Raw genomic sequence first — 20616 nt, forward strand, 5'->3', positions numbered from 1 at the left:
GCTGAGTTCCTCCAGTATTTTTTGTGTTTTACTTCAATGTTGTTACTATGGGCATGACGTTGACAACTGCTAGCTTCTACCATATACCCTTACCCAGTTATGTGTCAATGCTTTGATGTAAAATGTTACTCTATTTCTCCTTCCAAAGATGGTGTCTGATCTGCTGAGTGTTCACAGGATTTATTTTTATTTCAGATTTCCAGTATCAGTAGTTTTTTTATTTTAATGTCTGTTCAATTTACTGCCACTTCTAGAAATGTCAGTCATGAAGAAGATTAGCTTCTCTGTGTTGTGTTTTGCGTATGTAGCCCCCTGGTAAACCTCAGGCTTGCTCAGCTCACTTTCGTCGCACCAGAGTCCGGACACGTCAGCACTAACGATTCACGACCCTCAGACACCCCCACCTTGGCCTCCGAGAACTCCAGTTTCACTGACCAATAACCATTGTCTGAATAATTACCAGCACTAGTACCCCAAATCTCCAGTGCTCTGAAGGTTATCAAGGGTAAATGCTTCAGAAACCGGTTGTAAAACGAACTGTACAGCAACTCGACTGGCGACTTGGTGTCGAGTATAGCTTTAGCATAGCTTCCATCCCTCCGTAATGACCTACTGGAGCGCGGTCCCACTAGGTCTTCAGAAATAGGGTGTTTATCTTCCGGGAGATCCTTGGTATATTGCTAGGAACGTGGTCCCCCAAGAGACACCAGGCAGTTCCCCCAGTGAATCTCCTCTAAGTTTCCTGACACCTCTCTGATCAGCTGAATGACCCCCCCCCCCGCCGCCACTGCAACCAATTTAGCTGTTTCTCTAGCCGAAAAAGATACACTGAAAGCTTTTCCCCAATCTCCTGACACATTTTGAAATCTCCCCAGGTGCTGCATTTTACTTCCAGTTGAACCAAATGCATTTTCCCACACTTGCAGATAACTGGCAGCTGTCACTACAGGGTAATTGAACCTCATAAAAGTTGCTGGTGAACGCAGCAGGCCAGGCAGCACCTCTTCCTAGAGATGCTGCCTGGCCTGCTGCGTTCACCAGCAACTTTTATGTGTCTTGCTTGAATTTCCAGCATCTGCAGAATTCCTGTTGTTTGGGTGATTGAACCTGACAGTTCTGACGACGTCAACAGCCGGCCTATCCAAACTTCCAACCAATCCTTGTCGCTTTCCCTCAGCCAAGCACAGCCACTCATCTAACAACTGAGAGGTCCGTTCCGCCCACGTCTCCGCCCCTTTAAGGGTGGACATTATCCCAAAAACCAGGCAGAGCCTGGCATAGCTGGAACATTTATTCACAGACACTACCTCTGAATCAGACCACTCTTTCCTCTCTCTCCTAACAGTACGGACAGCCCATGGCCCTGCCTCACCTGGGGCACCAATAGACACTGGCAGTCCCACCACCATTTCGTCAGCGCTAGTCTGAACTCGAACAAAGACCTCCGGGGTACCAACAGCCACCCCACCCAACATGCATGCAGTAATAAACAGCAATCTCACAGAGGCACACCAGCTTTCTGCCCCCGCAGCATGCATAATTTAAACAGGGCGATCACACAGCATGGAATGGAATCAAATCCTCGGATGAGCAACCCACAACGTAGCCTCCTGGTAAGCCTCAGGCTCACTCAGCTCGCTTTCATCTAGGGGGGAGCAGCCTTCGGTCCCACAAAACTGGGTAATCAAGATTGTGTGGATGCTGTGTCATGTACCCCACACCGCTAAATAACAGACAGTACACCATATGTGATTAAATGATTACACTTTATAAGTATTTCTTGGTGATGGGTTAGTAGAAACAAATACAATAAAGGCGCCAAGTCAGTAACTATCAGTTCTGTGCTCAAGTAACTCATTGGAGCTCATGCAATATCCTTGGTCCACCATTCGATTTCCTCTGAAAACTCTGCCGGGTCCCGAACCCTCACTCGTGGTCCGCTCCGCTAGCCAGCTCTCAGCATCTCTTCGTGTGTGTCTTCTCTCTTCATCCCCATGGCGCATTCTCACCAAATCCCGCACAAACAACACTTTCAGATACACAAGAAAGAATAACATCTGTCCCAAATGGTTAGCAAATGAATACAAGTCCCATTATCACCAATTATAATCCAAGCATGCTACTATAGAAATCCCCTTACCTCAGCAGTTAACACTGCAAAGAAGCCATTTTATTGTAACACTGCAAAGAAGCTATTTTATTAGCCTTAGCAAGTAATATGAAAGAAGAAACCCCTTACAGGTACATGTCTCTTCTTTTAAGTGGTCTATTTCCCTTCTGATCTTTGATCAGATGTTTACCAAAACTTGCAGTTACAACCATGTGTCTTCTTAGCAAATGTCTATGGGTCCAATTTATCTTGCATGGAATCAACATTATATTCCATTCTTCTTCATTTAGATTACAGATATGTTCAAACCATCCAGCAAAGGATGTTTATCTTGAAGTGTTAACTATTTCTCTTTTCACAGATTCTGTCTGACATGATGACTGTTTCCAGGATTTCCTGGTTTTATTTTTTGATTTTCAGCACATGTATTTAACTTTCGATATGCATATCCAAGCCTCTGCTGTCTCTTTAACCCCAATGGCTTAAATAAGTGGTAAAAACAATTTACATGGTACTCTATCAAAGGGATATGACTAATCAGCCAGAACTGATAAATGATTTTCTTTTAACTATATTCAAATAGACAGTAAATTTAGTTTATCAACACCATATTTAAAAAAAATAGTTTGAAGTATTAATTTTCATGTTAAAATTAGGTATTAGTACTGTGAGCACATGCACATGGACAATATTTACCACACGAACTTACGAATTCCAAATATTCTAAAAAGGTTGTTTAAAAATATGTTTTCTGTTTAATATCAAATGATAGCATATTGTGTAAAAAGAAAAACCTGGATTTTTGGATTTTAGATAACATTCAACAAAAAAGTAGCTCCATAATCTCCTCAGCTACCTCTTTCAGAATCCTAGGTTCTAGTCCTGGTCCAGATGACTTATCCACTTTCAGACCTTTCAGCTTCCCAAGCACCTTCTCCTTAGTAATAGTAATTGCACTAACTTCTGCCCCTGATACTCTTAATTTCTGGCAGGTTGCTGATATCTTCCACAGTGAAGACTGACACAAAATACTTACTAGTTTTTCTGCCATTCCTTTGTTCCCTCATTACTATTTTTCCAGTGGTCCAATGTCCACTCTTGCCTTACTCTTTATATATCTGAAAAATCTTTTGGTATGCTCTTATTATTGGCTAACTTGCATTCATATTTTCTCTCCTTCTGCGTTTTTAGTTGCTTTCTATTGGGTTTTAAAAGCTTCTCAATCTCTAGCTTCACACTAGTTTTTACCACACTTTTGTCCTCTCTTGCTTTTATGCTCTTTGACTCTCCTTGTCAGCCACTGCTTTATCTTTCCTTTAGAATGCTGCTGCTTCTTTGGGATGAATTGATTCTATGTCTTCCAAATAACTCTTAGAAACTCCAGCCATTGCTGCTCTAGTGTCATACCTACCGGTATCCTTCTAATTAACTTGGGAAAGTTCCTCTCTCATGCCTCTGTAGTTACCTTTACTCAACTGTAATACCGATATATCCAGTTTTAGCTACTCCTTCTCAATCTGCAGGGTGAAATCTATCATATTATGATCACTGCCTCATAAGGGTTCCTTTTACATAAAGGTCCCTAAATCAAATCTGGTCCATTACATAACACCCAATCCAGAACTGACTTTTCTGTAGTGGGCTCGACCTCAAGCTGCTCTAAAAAAGCCATCTTGTAGGCACTCTACAAATTCCATCTCTTGGCATCCAGCAGCAACCTGATTTTCCCAATCTACTATATATTGAAAACCTCCAGAACCAATGATGATCATCATGGGTGAAAGTATTTTGACTGTCAATCTTATCTCTGCTTCTTATAATTTTAAAGCCTTTGAAAGTCTTGGGAGAGCAATCCATGTTTGTCAAACTTTTTCTTTTTGCTGATATGCTCTAATCAACACAACATCCTGGTAAACTTTACTGCACTCTTTCCACAGTCTCAGTATCCCTCCTGTAATTGGGTAAACAGAGCTGCACACAAAACTCTAGTTGTATTCTGACTGAAATTTTGTATAGCTGCAGCATGTCTTCCTTAGTCTTAGAGTCAAAACTCCTACTAGTGAAGGTAAGCATGCCATATGTCACTTTAATCAATATATCCACTTATGTAACCACGTTCAGTGAACTATAGACTTGGATTCTAAGATTCTTCTGTACTTCAATGCTATTTAAGGAGTCTAGAATTAACTGTATACTTTCTCCTTTCATTTGACCTGCCGAAGTTCAATACTTCATACCTATCTCAATTAAGTTCCATCTGCCACTTCTCTGCCCCTAACTGTAACTGGTCGATATCCAGCTGTATTCTTTGATAGTCCTTTACACTGTCCACAACTCCACCAATCTTGGTGTTATCTGCAGACTTGTTAATCCACCCATGTATAACTCAGCCAAATCATTGATATACATTACAAACAATCAACAAAGGTCCCAGCACTGATCCTGACAAAGCACCACTGGTCACAGATTTCTACTCAGAATAACAGTCTCCCATCCCTATTCTATATCTTCTATGGGCAAGCCGGTTCCAAATCCAACCTTGCAATTCACCTAGGATCCCAGCATCTTTATTTTCTAAATTAACTAATCATGAAGGACGTTATCAAATGCTTTACTGAAGTCCATTGTAGATGACATCCACTGCCTTGTCCTCATCAAGTACCTTTGTCATTTCCTCCAAACATTCAATCATTGTACAGAAAGAACATTCATTCCCACACAAAGCCATGCTGACTGTCCCTAAGTAGGCCAAACCTTTTCAAAATTGCATAAATCCTATCCCTCAGCATCATCTCCAATAGCTTCCCCCCCACTACATTCGGGTGTAATTACCCAAGTTACCCCTATTTCCCTTGCACAACATTTGCTACTGTTTAGTTCTCCAAGATCTTGCCTGTGGTTAGTGAGGACACACACAGATCTTTGTCAAAGCCCTAGCAATCTCCTCACTTGTTTCTTTGAACATTCTGTGCTACACATTCAGTGACTTTATTAGGTACTTCCTGTACCTAATAAAGTGGCCACTGACCGCATGTTTGTGATCTTCTGCTAGCCCATGCATTTCAAGGCTTGATGAGTTGTGCACTCAGAGATGCTCTTCTGCATGTCACTGTTATAGTGTGTGGTTGTTTGAGCCACTGACTTTCCTTTCAGCTTGAGTCATTCTCCTCTGACCTCTCATTAACAAGGAGTGTTTACCCACAGAACTGCCACTCACTGGATACTTTTTTTTTGCACCATCCTGTTTAACTCTAGATTCTAGGACATCAGCAGTTTCTGAGATACTCAAACCACTCGTTCTGGCACCAACAATCATTCCACAGTCAAAGTCACTTTGTTCAAATGTCTTTCTTCATTCTGATGTTTGGTCTGACAACAACTGAGTTGTTGTGACATTACTGGCATTGCCACCCAAGTTCAATTTGATGTATTACTGTTGTTCTTTGCATCCAATTCATATTAACTCAATTATTTACTGTATCATTTAATAGAATAAGTTTATGCTGTATGCTAAATGGTCAACTTTAATGGTATAAAAGATGCAAAGAATGACACGCTTTGCAGTTACATAACAGAAAGATTCAAATCATTACATTCTAAAAGTATAGAATGAAATAAGCTTGCTATAATACTGGGTATCATAGCGTCTTCCTATTTCCGTGCAGGGTATTTGCAGGATTTTCTCGAGGCGTGTAGCAGTGAATCTTGGTGCTGCACTTGTTCCATGCTACTGAAAAGCTCGAAATTGGAGATACAAATATTGGAGAAACTCAGCATAATTCTGCAGAAACTTTCTAAAATAAAGTATGAAAAGTTTTATCAAGCTGAAGTGACTGTATTGTTGACATTGTACCGAGTGTAGATACAAACTTTTAACATGTAATTTTGATCATTATTTTAGATGGATTTTGTTCATAATTTGCCATTGATTACCTGGCATGTTTACACTAGATCCCAGAAGGTGGACTTTATCTTGTACAGGACCTCCGTCACTACATGCCTACATACACCACACTGAAGTACTTAGATATATTGTGCACTATTTTTCTAGCCTTGAAAGAGAATATTCATGCAAAATTAATCTGTGCTGAATGAAATCCTAGTTGCTCACTTCTACCATTGCAGTGTCCAGTCTGTGCTGACTGGCTGGATGCAATAGCAGAAAATTGATTCATTGGTTGGTGAGCTCTTCTTAAAGCTATTTGGCTCTACTTGCAACTGGAACACACTCCTACAGAGAGATTCCTTTTGGTTGGAATAGATGCTGTTAGGCATTTGAAATGCTGAATGATGTGAGAGACAGTGTCAAGATTTTCAGATGGTGGGCAGTGGGAGAAGATAACCCAGGAGTTTAATGAATATGGGAGCAGAGGAGTAACTCTATATGTTAGGCATGAACCCTGCTTCAGAGAGATTAAAATAGGTGAATAATGTTGATGTTAACAATAATACCTGAGATTATTTGTTGCAGTTAGTTGGATATTTAATTCAATATCCTTGACTATTCATGAGATAATTAAATACCTTGTCTTCAAATTCAGTTCAAGTTATCTAAACCTTCAGTAATAAAGTGTAACATGAGTGAACAGAAAAACTAACTTAAATGTTTTTTTTTGACAGGAATAATAAGAAATTATTTGAATTGTTTTCAATCCATATCCTCGTTCAAGAGTTGCACAGGACAATGAATCCAGAGCACACATTTCTGATCAAAAATCTTCAGTCTATTTTGTTTAACCTGGGTATAATCAAAGGCACTGCTTAGCTAGCAGTCTGGGCAAAAACCATTCAAGTCAATGGATGTCAAACCAAGAAACTCAGTAATGCTATTTGTACTGTTATAACTGCTTGTAAGCTTTCTGTATATTAGAGATATAATAATTCATCATATTTCAATAGACCATGTTTAAATATGCATATTTTTAATGAAACCCAAATAAATTGAAATGTAAGTTTCTTCCATGTATTTTAGATTTTGCCTGTAAAGAATTGAGACTACTCATCAAAACATTATTAATATTTATAGCCACTTATTTAGACAGTTGTGGCTCTGCTTCTCGTCAGGACTTGCGCCCTGTAGAAAATTGAGTGAAGCTGAGATCTTTAATGGGGCCCTAGTTCTGTCCTTCCCATCAGTTTGGGATGAAGATGAACAGATTCCTTATTTGCGTATTTTTCAGATACCTTTCCCTCAACAAATACCACCAAAAAGGATGTAGTACCATGCTTTTGTTGCTCATGCAATCCAATTTCAAAGAAAAAAAACGGAATACAATTCAATACAGGGGATTTGCATATAAAAAAATTCAGTCCCCACATGCAGAGAGACATGCGTGCCTTGATAGCATATTTAATTGTTTCTCATACTTCCATGGGTTACACAATGCATGGGTCTCTGAGCTCCAATTGGATCCACTTTCCATCCCCAAGTGATCTCCACTGCCAAGGTAAGACCTGATGCAAACTCGAAGAACACCTCGTATTCTGTCTGGGTAGTTTTCAGGTAACACTTAGTTCTTGTTTCCTTACTCCTCAGCACCCGTCCCACACCCAGTCTCTCCATCCAATCCACCTATGGTCTTCCCATTTCTTTTCCCTTTCTCTAAATCCCTCTTCCAGCCCCTCATTACCAATTTTCATCCCCTCCGCTTCTGAAATCATCTACTTGCAATACATAACTTCACTCAACAGATTCCCTCTTATTGGTTCAAGCTGGCCTTCCATCAATCCCTTAATGCTTCCCATTACCTGGAGACCACACCTGGAGTATTGTGTGCAGTTTTGGTCCCCTGATCTGAGGAAAGACATCTTTGCCATAGAGGGAGTACAAAGAAGGTTCACCAGATTGATTCCTGGGATGGCAGGACTTTCATATGAAGAAAGACTGGATGAACTGGGCTTGTACTCGTTGGAATTTCGAAGATTGAGGGGGGATCTGATTGAAACGTATAAGATCCTAAAGGGATTGGACAGGCTAGATGCAGGAAGATTGTTCCCGATGTTGGGGAAGTCCAGAACGAGGGGTCACAGTTTGAGGATAGAGGGGAAGCCTTTTAGGACCGAGATTAGGAAAATCTTCTTCACACAGAGAGTGGTGAATCTGTGGAATTCTCTGCCACAGCAAACTGTTGAGGCCAGTTCATTGGCTATGTTTAAGAGGGAGTTAGATATGGCCCTTGTGGCTACAGGGGTCAGGGGGTATGGAGGGAAGGCTGGGGCGGGGTTCTGAGTTGGATGATCAGCCATGATCATAATAAATGGCGGTGCAGGCTCGAAGGGCCGAATGGCCTACTCCTGCACCTATTTTCTATGTTTCTATGTTTCTCTATTAACACCTTCCTTAGTCAACACTTTCCAGCACTTGGAACTTCTTCACTTATAACTCTTCAGCAGCTCTCTCTACCTTCATGCTTGCTCCCCCACCCAGACCTGGTTCCATCTGTCTTTTTATTCCTTATCTGTATCTATCTAGCATCCACCTGTCTGTGTCTTCTAACTACACTCCCCTCCTTCCTTCATTAGGCTGCATCTGCCCATCATCCTTCACCCTTCCTCAATCCACCTATCACCCACAGGCCTCTGTCTCACCCCTCCTGCTCTCCTCTTTATACTGGCTATCATCTCTTTCCAATCCCAGACTAGATGCAGGTTCTCAACCTGAAACAACAATTCATTCCCCAACAATAGATACTGCTTGAATTCCTCAAACAGTTTGGATTTTGCTCTCAGCTGCAGAAAGTTGCAACCTCAGCCAGCTCTATCATGGGCACTAGTCTTCCCAGCATCCAGGACACCTTCAAAAGGTGACGCCTCAAAATGGTGGCATCCATCATTAAACACCCCCATCATGCAATTCATGCTCTCTTATTTATACCATAAAAGAAGAGGTACGAGAATCTGAAGACACACACTCAGTGTTTCAGGAACAACTTGTTCCCATTTGCCATCAGATTTCTGAATGGACAATGAACTTAAGAACATTACCTCAGTACTTTTCCTCTTTTCAGCACTGCTTATTTAATTACATTTTTTATATACATTTTAATTTATAGTTTTTGTTATCATCCATTGCAATGTACTGATGCTGCAAAACAACAAGTTTCATGACATATGCCAGTGATATTAAACCCGATTCTGATTCTAATTAATTGAAATGCGTCCTTCTAAAATGCTTTTCTTTTTTGCTAATATCTTCACATCGATCTGAAGCCACGAATCCTAAGCAATCATCACTGGAAAAGACATTAAAGTTCAGCCATTATTTCCAAGCCTTTTACTCATTTTCAGAAAACGAAAAGTTATCCCTAGTCTGTAACTAGAGTACACTTTAAACACTGTGAGATTTAAAATTTTCTTCAAAATTATTTATTATTACTACCGTTATAAAGATCTTCATTGGCATTTAGGTGTACCATATCATTGCATCAGCTATCTTTTAAGAGATTTTAGTGGCTGATGACAGAGTTTTTATACTGATAGTAATAGAGATTGGACCATTATAAATTCAATTTATTGATTTTTTTTAAGCTTTGTCTCATGGTATGTGAATTTGAATATTTATACATAGTTTATTTCTAGATGAACTTGAAACCAGTTCTGAGAATATCTGTCTATAGTTTAATGGAGAGCAGCTAATCAGTTTTTCAGTGTTTATTCCCATTGGGTAATGTGTGTGCTTTCCCCCTAATTTCAGAAAGCAACTATTGATAATGGAAAAATGATTGGACCTTTAATTAAAAATAATAGATATTTATTAACCAAGATTTATGGATTTGTCACAGGTTCATTTTTAATTAAAAATATCCCTGCTAATCCTTCAGTTGGTGTATCACAATGTTCACACTATATGGTTCACCAAGAGTTTTTATAGGATTTTGCATTTTGAATACCTAAATTATAATGTACAAGAAACAGACAGGAGCAAGCTTAACACTGCAGCTGTTAGCAATAGTGGATCTAAAGATTTAAACAAGTTCTTAATATTTTGATACTGCATGAAAATCTATGTTTATGATAGAGTTGCATAATATTGTAGCTTAGTGCTTTCGCCTGATGCCAGCTTATCGGTTTGCCAAAACAAATAAATTGTATTATACAGTATGCAGCGTAGTGCTAAATATTTACTTAACATATTTAAATACAAAAGGTAATGCAAAAATATTAAAACAGCATATTCCCAAGGGACTTGAAATGATGCAAGGTGATAATTAGCAAATTGTATTTAGTTAATTTCACATCAGAGATAGAAATTATGTATTTTAAATAACATTTTCATTAAATAATGTATTTTAGCATAAGATTGACAATGTTATATTTTTGTACTCAATAACAAACTGAATTTTTAGAAGTATTTAGAAAATCCAGATTTGAAAAGGAGTAAATGCCAGATCTAACCAGTGAGCAGGGCCTGTTGGATGTTTTGTGCAGCTTGAGATCATGTATTAAGACCGTAAAAAGAAGTTCAGGTTAAGTGGAATGACCATTGTTGGAGTGGGACAGGGTTAGAGTGGGGAAATGAGGCTTTATCTCCAGAGGCTTCAACAAGGAGAAGCAGAGGCTAGATTGAGATTTCTGTCGTTTGTTTCTTTCTTTATTAGTGCCTAGGCAGAGAAGTGAGAATGGATCCCAGGTTAGTGGTACGCTGCTCATGCACTATGTGAGTGATATCCTGTCTCCCTGACTGCTACACCTGCAAGAAGTGCATCTGGATGCTGCTCTTTATAGACCATATTAGAGAACTAGAGCTGGAACTCTATGATCCATAGCTTATTCAAAAAAATAAGGTGATAGAATGGAGCTACAGGAGGTGGTCACACAGGTTGCAGGAGGCAGATAGCTGGGTACCTGTCAGGAGAAGTAAAGGAAATAGATAGCACAAAGTATCCCTATGCTATTATATCCCTCAATAACAAGTATGCCACTTTGGATACTGTTGGCTGGGGCTGGGGAGGCAGAGGGGAGGACACTTAACTCAGGAATGCTTCTGAGCCCAGGGTGTGTCTCTGTAGTTCAGAAAGGAAGGTGTGAAAAGAGAAGAGCTCTGGTGATGACGGATTCAATGGTTAGGGGAACAGACAGGTAATTTTGTAGATGTGATAGAGACTTCCAGAGAGTATTTTGCCTCCTTGCTGCAAAGGTAGTAATTTTTGGATTGTTGCCTGTGCCATGCACCAGTGAGGTTAAAAATAGGATGGTAGTTGAATGTGTGGCTGAAGAATTAGTGCAGCGACTGGGTTTCAGACTTGTGGATCATTGAGATCTCTTCTGGGGAAGGCGTGACCTGTACAAAAGGAACAGATTACACCAGAACTTGAATTTGGGGGGTGGGGGGCAATATCCTTATGGGTAGATTTACTAGAGTTCTTGGGGAGGGTTTGAAACAGTTTGGCAGGGGGTTGGGACCTAGAGTGATAGGTTAGAGGATGGAGCAATTGGTGTAAAGCTAGATAGAAGTGTAGAGAGACTGTGAGGAAAGATGGCCAATGGAAAGGGCATTAATTGCTGTCAGCTGGATCGGTTGAAATGTGTCTATTTTAAGGCAAGTAGTAAAATAACAGAGCATGGATCAGTTCATGGAACTATAATGTGGTCATTAGAGACTTGGCTGTCACAAGGGCAGGAGTGGCTGCTCTATATTCCAAGGTTTGGATGTTTCAAAAGAGACAGGAAGTGAGGTAAAAGAGGTGGGAAAGTGCATTGCTAATCAGGGATTGTTGTCACAGCTGCAGAAAGGGAGGATGTCATGGAGGGAATGTCAACTGAGTCAGTGTGGGTGGAAGTCAGAACAGGAAGGGAACAATCACTCTATTGGGACCCTCCAATAGCAAAAGAGACACAGAGGAGCAGATCAGGAGGCAGATTTTGGAAAGGTGCAAAAATAACAGGGTTGTTGTCATAGATGATTTCAACTTCCCTAATGTTAATTGGCACTTCCTTAGTGCAAAAGGTTTAGATGGGGCAGAATTACATAACATGAAGATAGGCTAAATAGAGAGAAGGCCATGCTGAATCTGGTACTAGTCAATGAGCCTGGTCAGGAGACTTCTCTTGCTGGGTGAACATTCAGAGACAGTGACCACAATTCTGACCTTTACTAATGTTTTGGACAGGCATTGGAGCAGACCGTATTCAAGGGTATTTAATTAAGGGAAGGGGAAGGGAAATTATGATACTATTAGGCAGGAACTGGGGAACGCAAATTGGAAACAGATGTACTCAGGGAAATGCATGATGGAAATATTACGGTTGAGGGAGAACTTGTCTAGGTAACTGGATGAGGCATGGAAAGGATGGTAGGGTGAAGGAACCATGGTTAACAGGAGATGTGGAACATCTGGTTGGGGGGGGGAGCTTACTTAAGGTTTAGGAAGCAAAGTTCAGACATTGTTTAGAGCGTTACAAGGTAGCCAGGATGAATCTGAAGAATAGATGCAGAGGAGAGCAAGAATGGGGCATGAGAAGGCCTTGGTGATTATGATTAAAGAAAACTCCAAGCTATCCTATGTGTATGTGAAAAACAGGAGGATGGCCAGAGTGAGGGCAAGACCAATCAGGGATAGTAGAGGAAATGTGCCTGGAGTTGGAGGAGGTGGGAGAGGTCCTTAATAAGTTCCTTCAGTATTCATCAGTGAGAGGGACCTTGACATTTGTGAGGACCGTGTAAAACAAGCTGATATACTTGAATGTGTTGACATTAGGAAAACACACATGCTAGAACTTTTGAAAAATTAGGATAGGCAAATTCTCAGGGCTGGACAGGAAAAACCCCAGAAGGCAGAGTGTGGTAGTAGATGGAGCTTATTCTCCTTGGAGGTCAGTGACCAGTGGTGTTCCACAGGGATCTGTTGGGGATTTCTGCACTTTGTGATTTTTACAAATGACTTGGATGAGGAACTGAAAGGGTGGGCTAGTAAGTTTGCAGAGGACACAAAGGTTGGTGGTGTGGATAGTGTAGAAGGCTATAGGTTACAATAGACATTGATCCGATGCAGAGCTGGGCTGAGAAGTGACATATTACGTTCAATCAGGAAAAGTGTAACGTGATACACTCTGGAAGGTCAAACTTGAAGGCAGAGTACAGGGTTAGTGGCAGGTTTCTTAGCAGTATGACGGAGCAGAGGGATCATAGAGTCCTCAAAGTTGCTGCACAAGTTGATAGAGTGATTAAGAAGCATATGGGCTTTAGTCAGAGGATTGAGTTCAAGAGCCATGAGGTATTGTAGCAGATCAATAAAGGTCCTGTTATCCCACACTTGGAGTATTATGTTCAGTGTGGTTTCCTCATAGGAAGTATGTGGAAGTTTTAGAGAGGGTGCAGAGGGGGTTTACCAGGATGCTGCCTGGATTACTGTAGATAGCATGTTTTATGAGGAAAGGTTGGAGAGGTTATGAGGAAAGGTTTTTTCTTCGGAGCAAAGGAGGATGAGAGGTGACTTGATAGAGGTGTACAAGATGATTGAGACATAGAGTGGAGAGCCAGAAACTTTTTCCAAGGGTGGAAATGGTTAATATGAGGGAGCATTATTTTAAGGTGATTAGAGGAAAGTATAGCATAGATGTCAGTGGAAGGTTTTCTTTTACACAGAGTGATGGGTACTTGGAATGTGCTGCCATGGATGATGGTAAAGGAAGATAAATTAGGGACATCTTAAAGACTCTTACATAGGCAGTTGATAAAAGGAAAATGGAGGGCCATGTGAGAGGGAAGGGTTAGATTGATCTTGGTGTAGATTAAAGGATAAGCAGAACATCATGGGCTGAAGGGACTGGACTGTGCTGTACTGTTCTGTTCTAACTTTGAGAAGGATTGATGTAAATAAATAGTAAGTACGGTATGATGCAAGCAACTGTCTCACAAGTTGACCATATGCTACAATTGGGAAGGCCTGGATCCAATGGTATTATTTAGTCTTTCTTAACGTTGCATGAGTTCTGCTTTACTACAGGAAATAGTGTTAGAAAAAATCCCCAGTTAATGGAAGATGATTTGGAGTAATTTAGTTTGCAGCCACATTTCCATTCTTCTTCAGCCTTTCTTGTTTTTGTTTATTTTTCCTTCCACTTGATGCATTATAAAAAGAACAAAATTAAATCTGTGCTTTTGATATTCTAAAATGTTTTTCAAATGCATTTGACCTTTCAAAATTGTTCCCTAATGCCTCTTAATAACACTATCAGTTAAAACAGAGGTCAGGCGCCTGAATAAGAATTAAATTTAAATGGAAAGTCTGTAGAATTTTGTTTCACTGGTCTCGGAATCCCTGGTAAAATGGAACACAACATTTTTGATTTACTAACTTTTTTATATTCTGTGGCTCTTGTCTACAAATTCAGACATTTGGTGGAGATGGCAGGATTGGTGATTGGTAGACCCTGTGTGTACTCTAGAACATCCGTACACAAGGCTTCCACAGCATCCATTCTTTCAATATGCACAAGTCTTGTCAACAGATCATGGATGCTGTAACCTGCTGTGCTTATACGATCAAAGAGTTGCATTCCTTCTGTCATTCCACCTATTTCATCCCTCTTCAGTCCAAAGCTCTCTGCGAGATGGCGCCATGTTTTTACAATAGCTTTATCCGTGCTGTATGTGGCACTCAACATTCTGCTGGTTTTCTCAAGGCAATCAAATGGTAATTCTGTAGGGCTGAGTCCTGTAAATAGGAATTAAATGAATTCAAACAAAAATATATAACTTCCAAAATTCTGAGATATGCAGTAGTGTTCCATCATCTGCTCTACATCTCAAACCACAGTTTTAATGCATTTTTAGAATAGTAATAAAATGTGATACTGTCTGCTAGAGCTGTTTAAAATCTACAAAACTAAATAACAAACTTCTTATTTATATTTGGGTATGTTGTCAGTAATAAATTCCCTACATACTGTTATTAATTGTACTGAGGACCAACAGCCTTGTATTCTGATACATATCAGAAATCATTAGATTCTTTAAATGAAAAATGTAAACAAAGTTTAATCAATATTTATAATATTACTCATAACTGAAGTATTAAATACACAACTGTCTGCAAACACATTTCAGCTCTTACCTTCTGTGAAACTGCACACTTTCTTGCATAATTCAAGTATCTTTTCCCTACGTGACTGTATCTGGAAAAATAAAGCCAATTTACAATTGGAAGATTCTACATTTGGGGAAAATAAAGCAAATGATGATTGCTGTACAAAATTACCAACTGTCGTGTGAGAGAGAGATGTATAAAAAACAATGTGAATGTTGGATACAGTGTAGTAGAGTTTGCACTGTAAAACAACAGAAGGGTGCAAAGATGGAATCTGTTGCCACATATATCTGTGGAGGCCAAGTCATTGGGTATATTTAAAGTGGAGGTCTGCACATTATCTTATTAGCAAACATGCAGTTGTTGGAGAACAAAATTAAGAACCTGAGGGCAAGATTACTGAAGGAACATGAGAGACTGTTATGTTGTATGTTTAATCTGGTATAGCTTACTCCCAGCACACCAGATATGGCTATCACGCCCAAAGGCTTCTCAATTCACAGGATGGATTGAACTGCTGATTCAGAAAAGGCCAAAAGTAGAGGTGTATGTTTCATGGTAAACACTTGGTGGTGCTCTGATGTGGCAGTTTTGTCAAACGTGTTCCCCTGAACTTGAAGACCTAATGATCAAATGCTGTCCATTCTGTTTACCTAGAGAGTTCTCATCCATGATCCTCACCAGAGTTTACATACCACCAGCAGTACTATAATCAAGTACTTGAGATACCTCTTATAAAGTAAAATCAAGTGACATAGGTGACAACAGAGGTTTGCTTCCAGATGGCTCAATGCCTTCTATGCTCACTTTGACCGTCAAAATATGGAGGAACCGTCACAAACTCCCATAGCCCCAATGCTCCTGTGGTCTCAGTCTCTGAGACAGACGATCAGGAGGCTGAACCCCCAAAAAACATCCAACCCAGATAGGGTACCTGGCCAAGTACTAAAGACCCATGCTGATCAACTGGCTAGAGTCTTTGTTGAGATTTTTAACCAATCACTTCAGCAGTCTGAGGTACCCAACTACTTCAAGCAGGCTTCAGTTATGCTGGTGCCTAAGAAGAACATGGTAACCTGCCTCAACGGCTATCATCCAGTAGTACTTGTATCCAAAGTGATGAAGTGTTTTGAAAGGTTGATGATGAAGTATATCAGCAGCTGCCTGAGAAGTAGTTTGCCTACTGGTGCAACAGGTCCGTGGCAGATGCCATCTCACAGGCTCTTCATTCAACCCTGAGACATCTGGACCGCAAAGATACACACATCAGAATACTCCTTATCCACCACTGCCTGGCATTCAATAGTATCACCCTCTCAAAGCTATTCAGTAAGCTTCAAGACCTTGGCCTCAATACCTCCTTGTGCAATTGGATCTTCAATTTCCTCACTTGCAGATCCCAGTTAGCTTGGATTGGCAACATCTTCATCACAATTTCATTCAGCACAGGTTCACCACAAAGCTGTGTGCTTAGGCCCATGCTCTACTTGCTTTATACTTATGACTGTGTGGCTAAGCACAGCGCCAATGCCATATTCAAGTTTGCTGATGACACCACTGTCACAGGCTGAATCAAAGATGGTGACGAATCAGCATATAGGAGGGAGATTGAAAATCTAGCTGAGTGGCACCACAACAACAACCTCTTACTCAATGTCAGCAAGACTAAGGAGTTGATTATTGACTTGAGGAGGAAACCAGAGGTCCATGAACCAGTCCTCAGAGGGTCAGAGATGGAGAGGGTCAGCAATTTTAAATTCCTCATCGTTAGCTTTTGGGAGGACCTGTCCTGTGCCCAGCACGCAACTGCATTTAAGCAGCAAGCACAGCAGTGCCTCTACTTCTTTAGGAGTTTGTGAAGGCTGGGCATGACACCTGAAACTTTGATGAACTTCTATAGATGTGCAGCGGAGAGTATATTGACTGGCTACATCACAGCCTGGAATGGAAACACCAATATTCTTGAATGGAAAATTCAACAAAAGTATTGATACACCTCAGTCATCACAGGGAAAGCCTTCCCCACAACTGAGCACATCTACATGGAGCTTTGTCGCAAGAAAGCAGTATTCATCAACAGGGGCCCCAGCGCCCAGGTCTTGCTGCTGCCATCAGGAGGAAGGTGCATGAGCCTCAGGACTCACACAACTAGGTTCAGGAACAATTATTAGCCCTCAACCATCAAGCTCTTGAACTAGAGAGGATAGCTTCACTCAACTTCATTTGCCCCATCACTGAAATGTTCCCATAACCTATGGATTCACTTTCAAGGACTCTTATCTCATGTTCTCTATATTTATTGCTTATTTATTTATTATTATTATTTCTTTTGTATTTGCACAGTTTGTTGTCTTTTGTACACTAGTTGATTGCCCAGGTGAGGCGGTCTATCATTGATTCTATTTTGGATTTATTGAATATGCCTGCAATAAAATGTATCTCAGGGTGACAGACATGTACTTTGACAATAAATTTACTTTGACTTTGAAAGAGGGCAGGATAGAGGAGTTAAGAGGGAGAATAAATCAACCATAATCAACTGGCAGAGCAAACTCAATTAGCCAAAGGCTCCAATGCCTTATGGCAAAAAATAAATAGTAAAGTGACAATAACAGGATAACGAGGAGAAGTTGAATTGAGAGTCTGAGAATATGGAAGCACTACTGGCAAGGGGATGTAGAAGAGGTGATTAGTTCAGAAGTGGGAATGAAGCAGTTCTTACATCTTTGGCTACTTGTAGAACAATCCCATCAATTCCATTCCCCATTTATTTCCTTTTAAGCCATCTGCTCTCACATATTCATAAAAACAGTTTCCCCTATTTGATCTGTCTAAACTAGCGGCAACTTAAATTGCCAGGTCACCCACTCTTTGGAAAGTGCAAAGAGACCGTAACACCCAGAAGAATCCCATGCAGCCACATGGAGAACATGGTAGAGGCACTGGAGATGAGATGAGAAACCCAACTTACATCTTTCTAAGATCAGCAGGAGCAGGATTAATGCTGTTTCTGATAGTAGGTGCAGTTAAAGCAAGACCAGTAGTCTGACTGCAAGGTGACTCCTTTAATTGCTATAAATCTGCCTGTAGACTAATGCACAATTTTCTCAGATCCTCTCAACTACTCTTTAATTTGAGTTTAAAAGTCTTACCCCACATGCTTTAGCGTTTGTTGATTTTTCTCTAGTTAAAGGAACCAATGACAGGAGACACAAATCAGACATTCCTCGCTTATCTAATGCAGCCTCTTCATCACTATCCATACTCCGATTCAAAAGTTGCTCATTTTCTGAGGAAGCATCGTTTTCACTGTGGATAAAAGCATTTTGTGAACATGAATATGACAGGAACTTGCATGCATAAAACAGGGTAATTTATGTTGAGATTAATTGGTACTGAAATATCTTGAGATTCTGCAATTCTGTGGAGTAGTTAAACATTCTACTTAAACATAGTTATCTGAATCTAACCAACCCTAAAATTTATCCAAGTGCTAAAAAAAGTAGGGTAGTCAAGACTAAAATATTGGAAATCCATAAAGTAGAATCGTATTAAGATTAGTTAATGTACCAGAGGACCGAGTTTAAGTTTGGCAAAAGAACTTTTCTAATCTTTTGGCAGATTTAAACTTGGTCCTCTGGTACACCAATCCATTTTATTCCTGTGCTTCTAAAGAAACACTAACCACGACTCACAGAGATCAGAATAGGTTCCACTCCCCTAATTTTCAATCTCTCTCATGTTGAGCACCCTCTGTAAAATGAAAATGGTCCCTCTTTAGCTATTCCATACAAATATGTAACATGATAAAATTTCAATACACTTCTATATAATAAATGGTTGCTTCCAATGCAACCTGATAAATGTAGACATGATACTGACTATGGTTATGAGCACTTTATGTAGCTTTGCATAAATGAACTGATTTCTCTGATTAAAGGGAATTGATAATACGAAGTGGCAATTCTGGACTAAACTTGAATCAATGAAGGATGATCGACAGTTGTAACAGGGTTTGAATGGTATCAACTCGTATAAAGTAAAATTAAGTGACACTGGCGATAACAGGGCTTCACTTCCAGAGGAGCTCAATGCCTTCTATGCTTGCTTTGGCTGTCAAAACATGGACAAACCATCAACAACTCCCACAGCCCCGATGACCCTGTGATTTCAATCTCTGAGACCAATGTGCGAGCATCTTTCAGGAGGGTGAACCCACGGAAAGTATCCAGCCTAGATGGGTACCTGGCCAAATACTAAAGACCTGTGCTGATCAACTGGAGTGTTCACTGAGGTCCTTAATCAGTCACTTCAGCAGTCTGAAGTACCCACCTGCTTCAAGCAGGCATCAATTATACGGCTGTCTAAGAACAATGTGGTGACCTGCCTCAACGACTGTCATCCAGTAGCACTTACATTCACAGTGATGAAGTATTTTGAGAGTTTGGTGATGAAACATATCGATTTCTGCCTGAGAGGTGATTTGGACCTGCTCCAATTTGCCTACTGGTGCAACAAGTCCACAGCTGCTGCCATCTAATTGCCTCTACAGTCAATCCTGGAACATTTTAACAACAAAGGTGCATACATCAGGATGTCCTTTATCAAATACAGCTCAGCATCCAATACTATCATCCCCTCAAAACTAATCAATATGCTTCAAGACATTTGACTCAACACCTTCATGTGCAAATGGAAGGTGCTGATTATTGACTTCAAGGAGGAGGAAGTCAGAAGTCCATGAGCCAGTCCTCATCAGGGGATCAGAGATGGAGAGGGTCAGCAACTTTAATTCCCTCAGTGTTACCATTTGAGGACCTGGCACAGGCCCAGAATGTAAGTGCAATTATGAAGAAAGCACAACAGTGCCTCTACTTCTTTCAGAGATTGCGAAGGTTCGGTGTGGTGGACAGTATATTGATTGGCTGCATCACCATCTGGTATGGAAACACCAATACCCCTGAACAGAAAATCCTACAAGTACTAGTGGATATGGCCCAGTCCATCATGGGTAAAGCCCTCCCCACCATTCAGCATATCCACAGAGCATTGTCGCAGGAAAGGTAGTATCCTTCAGCAGTAACCCCCACTACCCAAGTCATTTTCTCTTCTCACTGCCGCCATCAGGAAGGTGGTACAGGAGCCTCAGAACACACACCACCATTCTTAGGAACAGTTATTACCTCTCAACCATCAGGTTTTTGAATCAACAGGGATAACTTCACTTGCACCATCAGTGAAATGTTCCCACAACCTATGGACTCACTTTCAAGAACTCTTCATTTCATGTTCTCGACATTTATTTGATGTTCTTGATATTTATTATTTATGTATTTTTATTATTACTTTTTTGTTTGTATTTGCACAGTTTTTGTCTTTTGCATACTGGCTGGATGCTCAGTAGGTGTGGTCTTTCATTGATTCTATTATGGTTATTGGATTTTTGAGTATTTTTCTTCAAGAAAATGAATCTCAGGT

At 40.3% G+C, this 20616-nt stretch overlaps 2 protein-coding genes across 6 annotated transcripts in view; one reads left to right on the forward strand and one right to left on the reverse strand.

The window, feature by feature from the left end:
- Positions 1–8156, forward strand: part of LOC134349555 (coiled-coil domain-containing protein 138-like) — a 66345-nt gene extending 58189 nt beyond the window's left edge. For both annotated transcript variants that reach the window (XM_063054060.1, XM_063054062.1), the window contains exons 14-15: positions 5776–5914; positions 6731–8156. In XM_063054060.1, coding sequence (XP_062910130.1) covers positions 5776–5914; positions 6731–6875 — 284 coding nt within the window. In that variant the 3' untranslated portion in view covers positions 6876–8156. The remainder of the gene's footprint in view (positions 1–5775; positions 5915–6730) is intronic.
- Positions 8157–8323: 167 nt separating this feature from the next.
- Positions 8324–20616, reverse strand: part of edar (ectodysplasin A receptor) — a 92114-nt gene continuing 79821 nt past the window's right edge. For 3 of the 4 annotated variants that reach the window (XM_063054066.1, XM_063054063.1, XM_063054064.1), the window contains 3 exons: positions 18291–18447; positions 15166–15226; positions 8324–14766 (listed from right to left, as the gene is read on the reverse strand). In XM_063054066.1, coding sequence (XP_062910136.1) covers positions 14432–14766; positions 15166–15226; positions 18291–18447 — 553 coding nt within the window. In that variant the 3' untranslated portion in view covers positions 8324–14431. The remainder of the gene's footprint in view (positions 14767–15165; positions 15227–18290; positions 18448–20616) is intronic. The other variant, XM_063054065.1, reaches the window with a different exon arrangement.

This window comes from Mobula hypostoma, chromosome 7, assembly GCF_963921235.1.
Source record: "Mobula hypostoma chromosome 7, sMobHyp1.1, whole genome shotgun sequence".
In the NCBI taxonomy this organism is placed as follows: Eukaryota; Metazoa; Chordata; class Chondrichthyes; order Myliobatiformes; family Myliobatidae; genus Mobula; species Mobula hypostoma.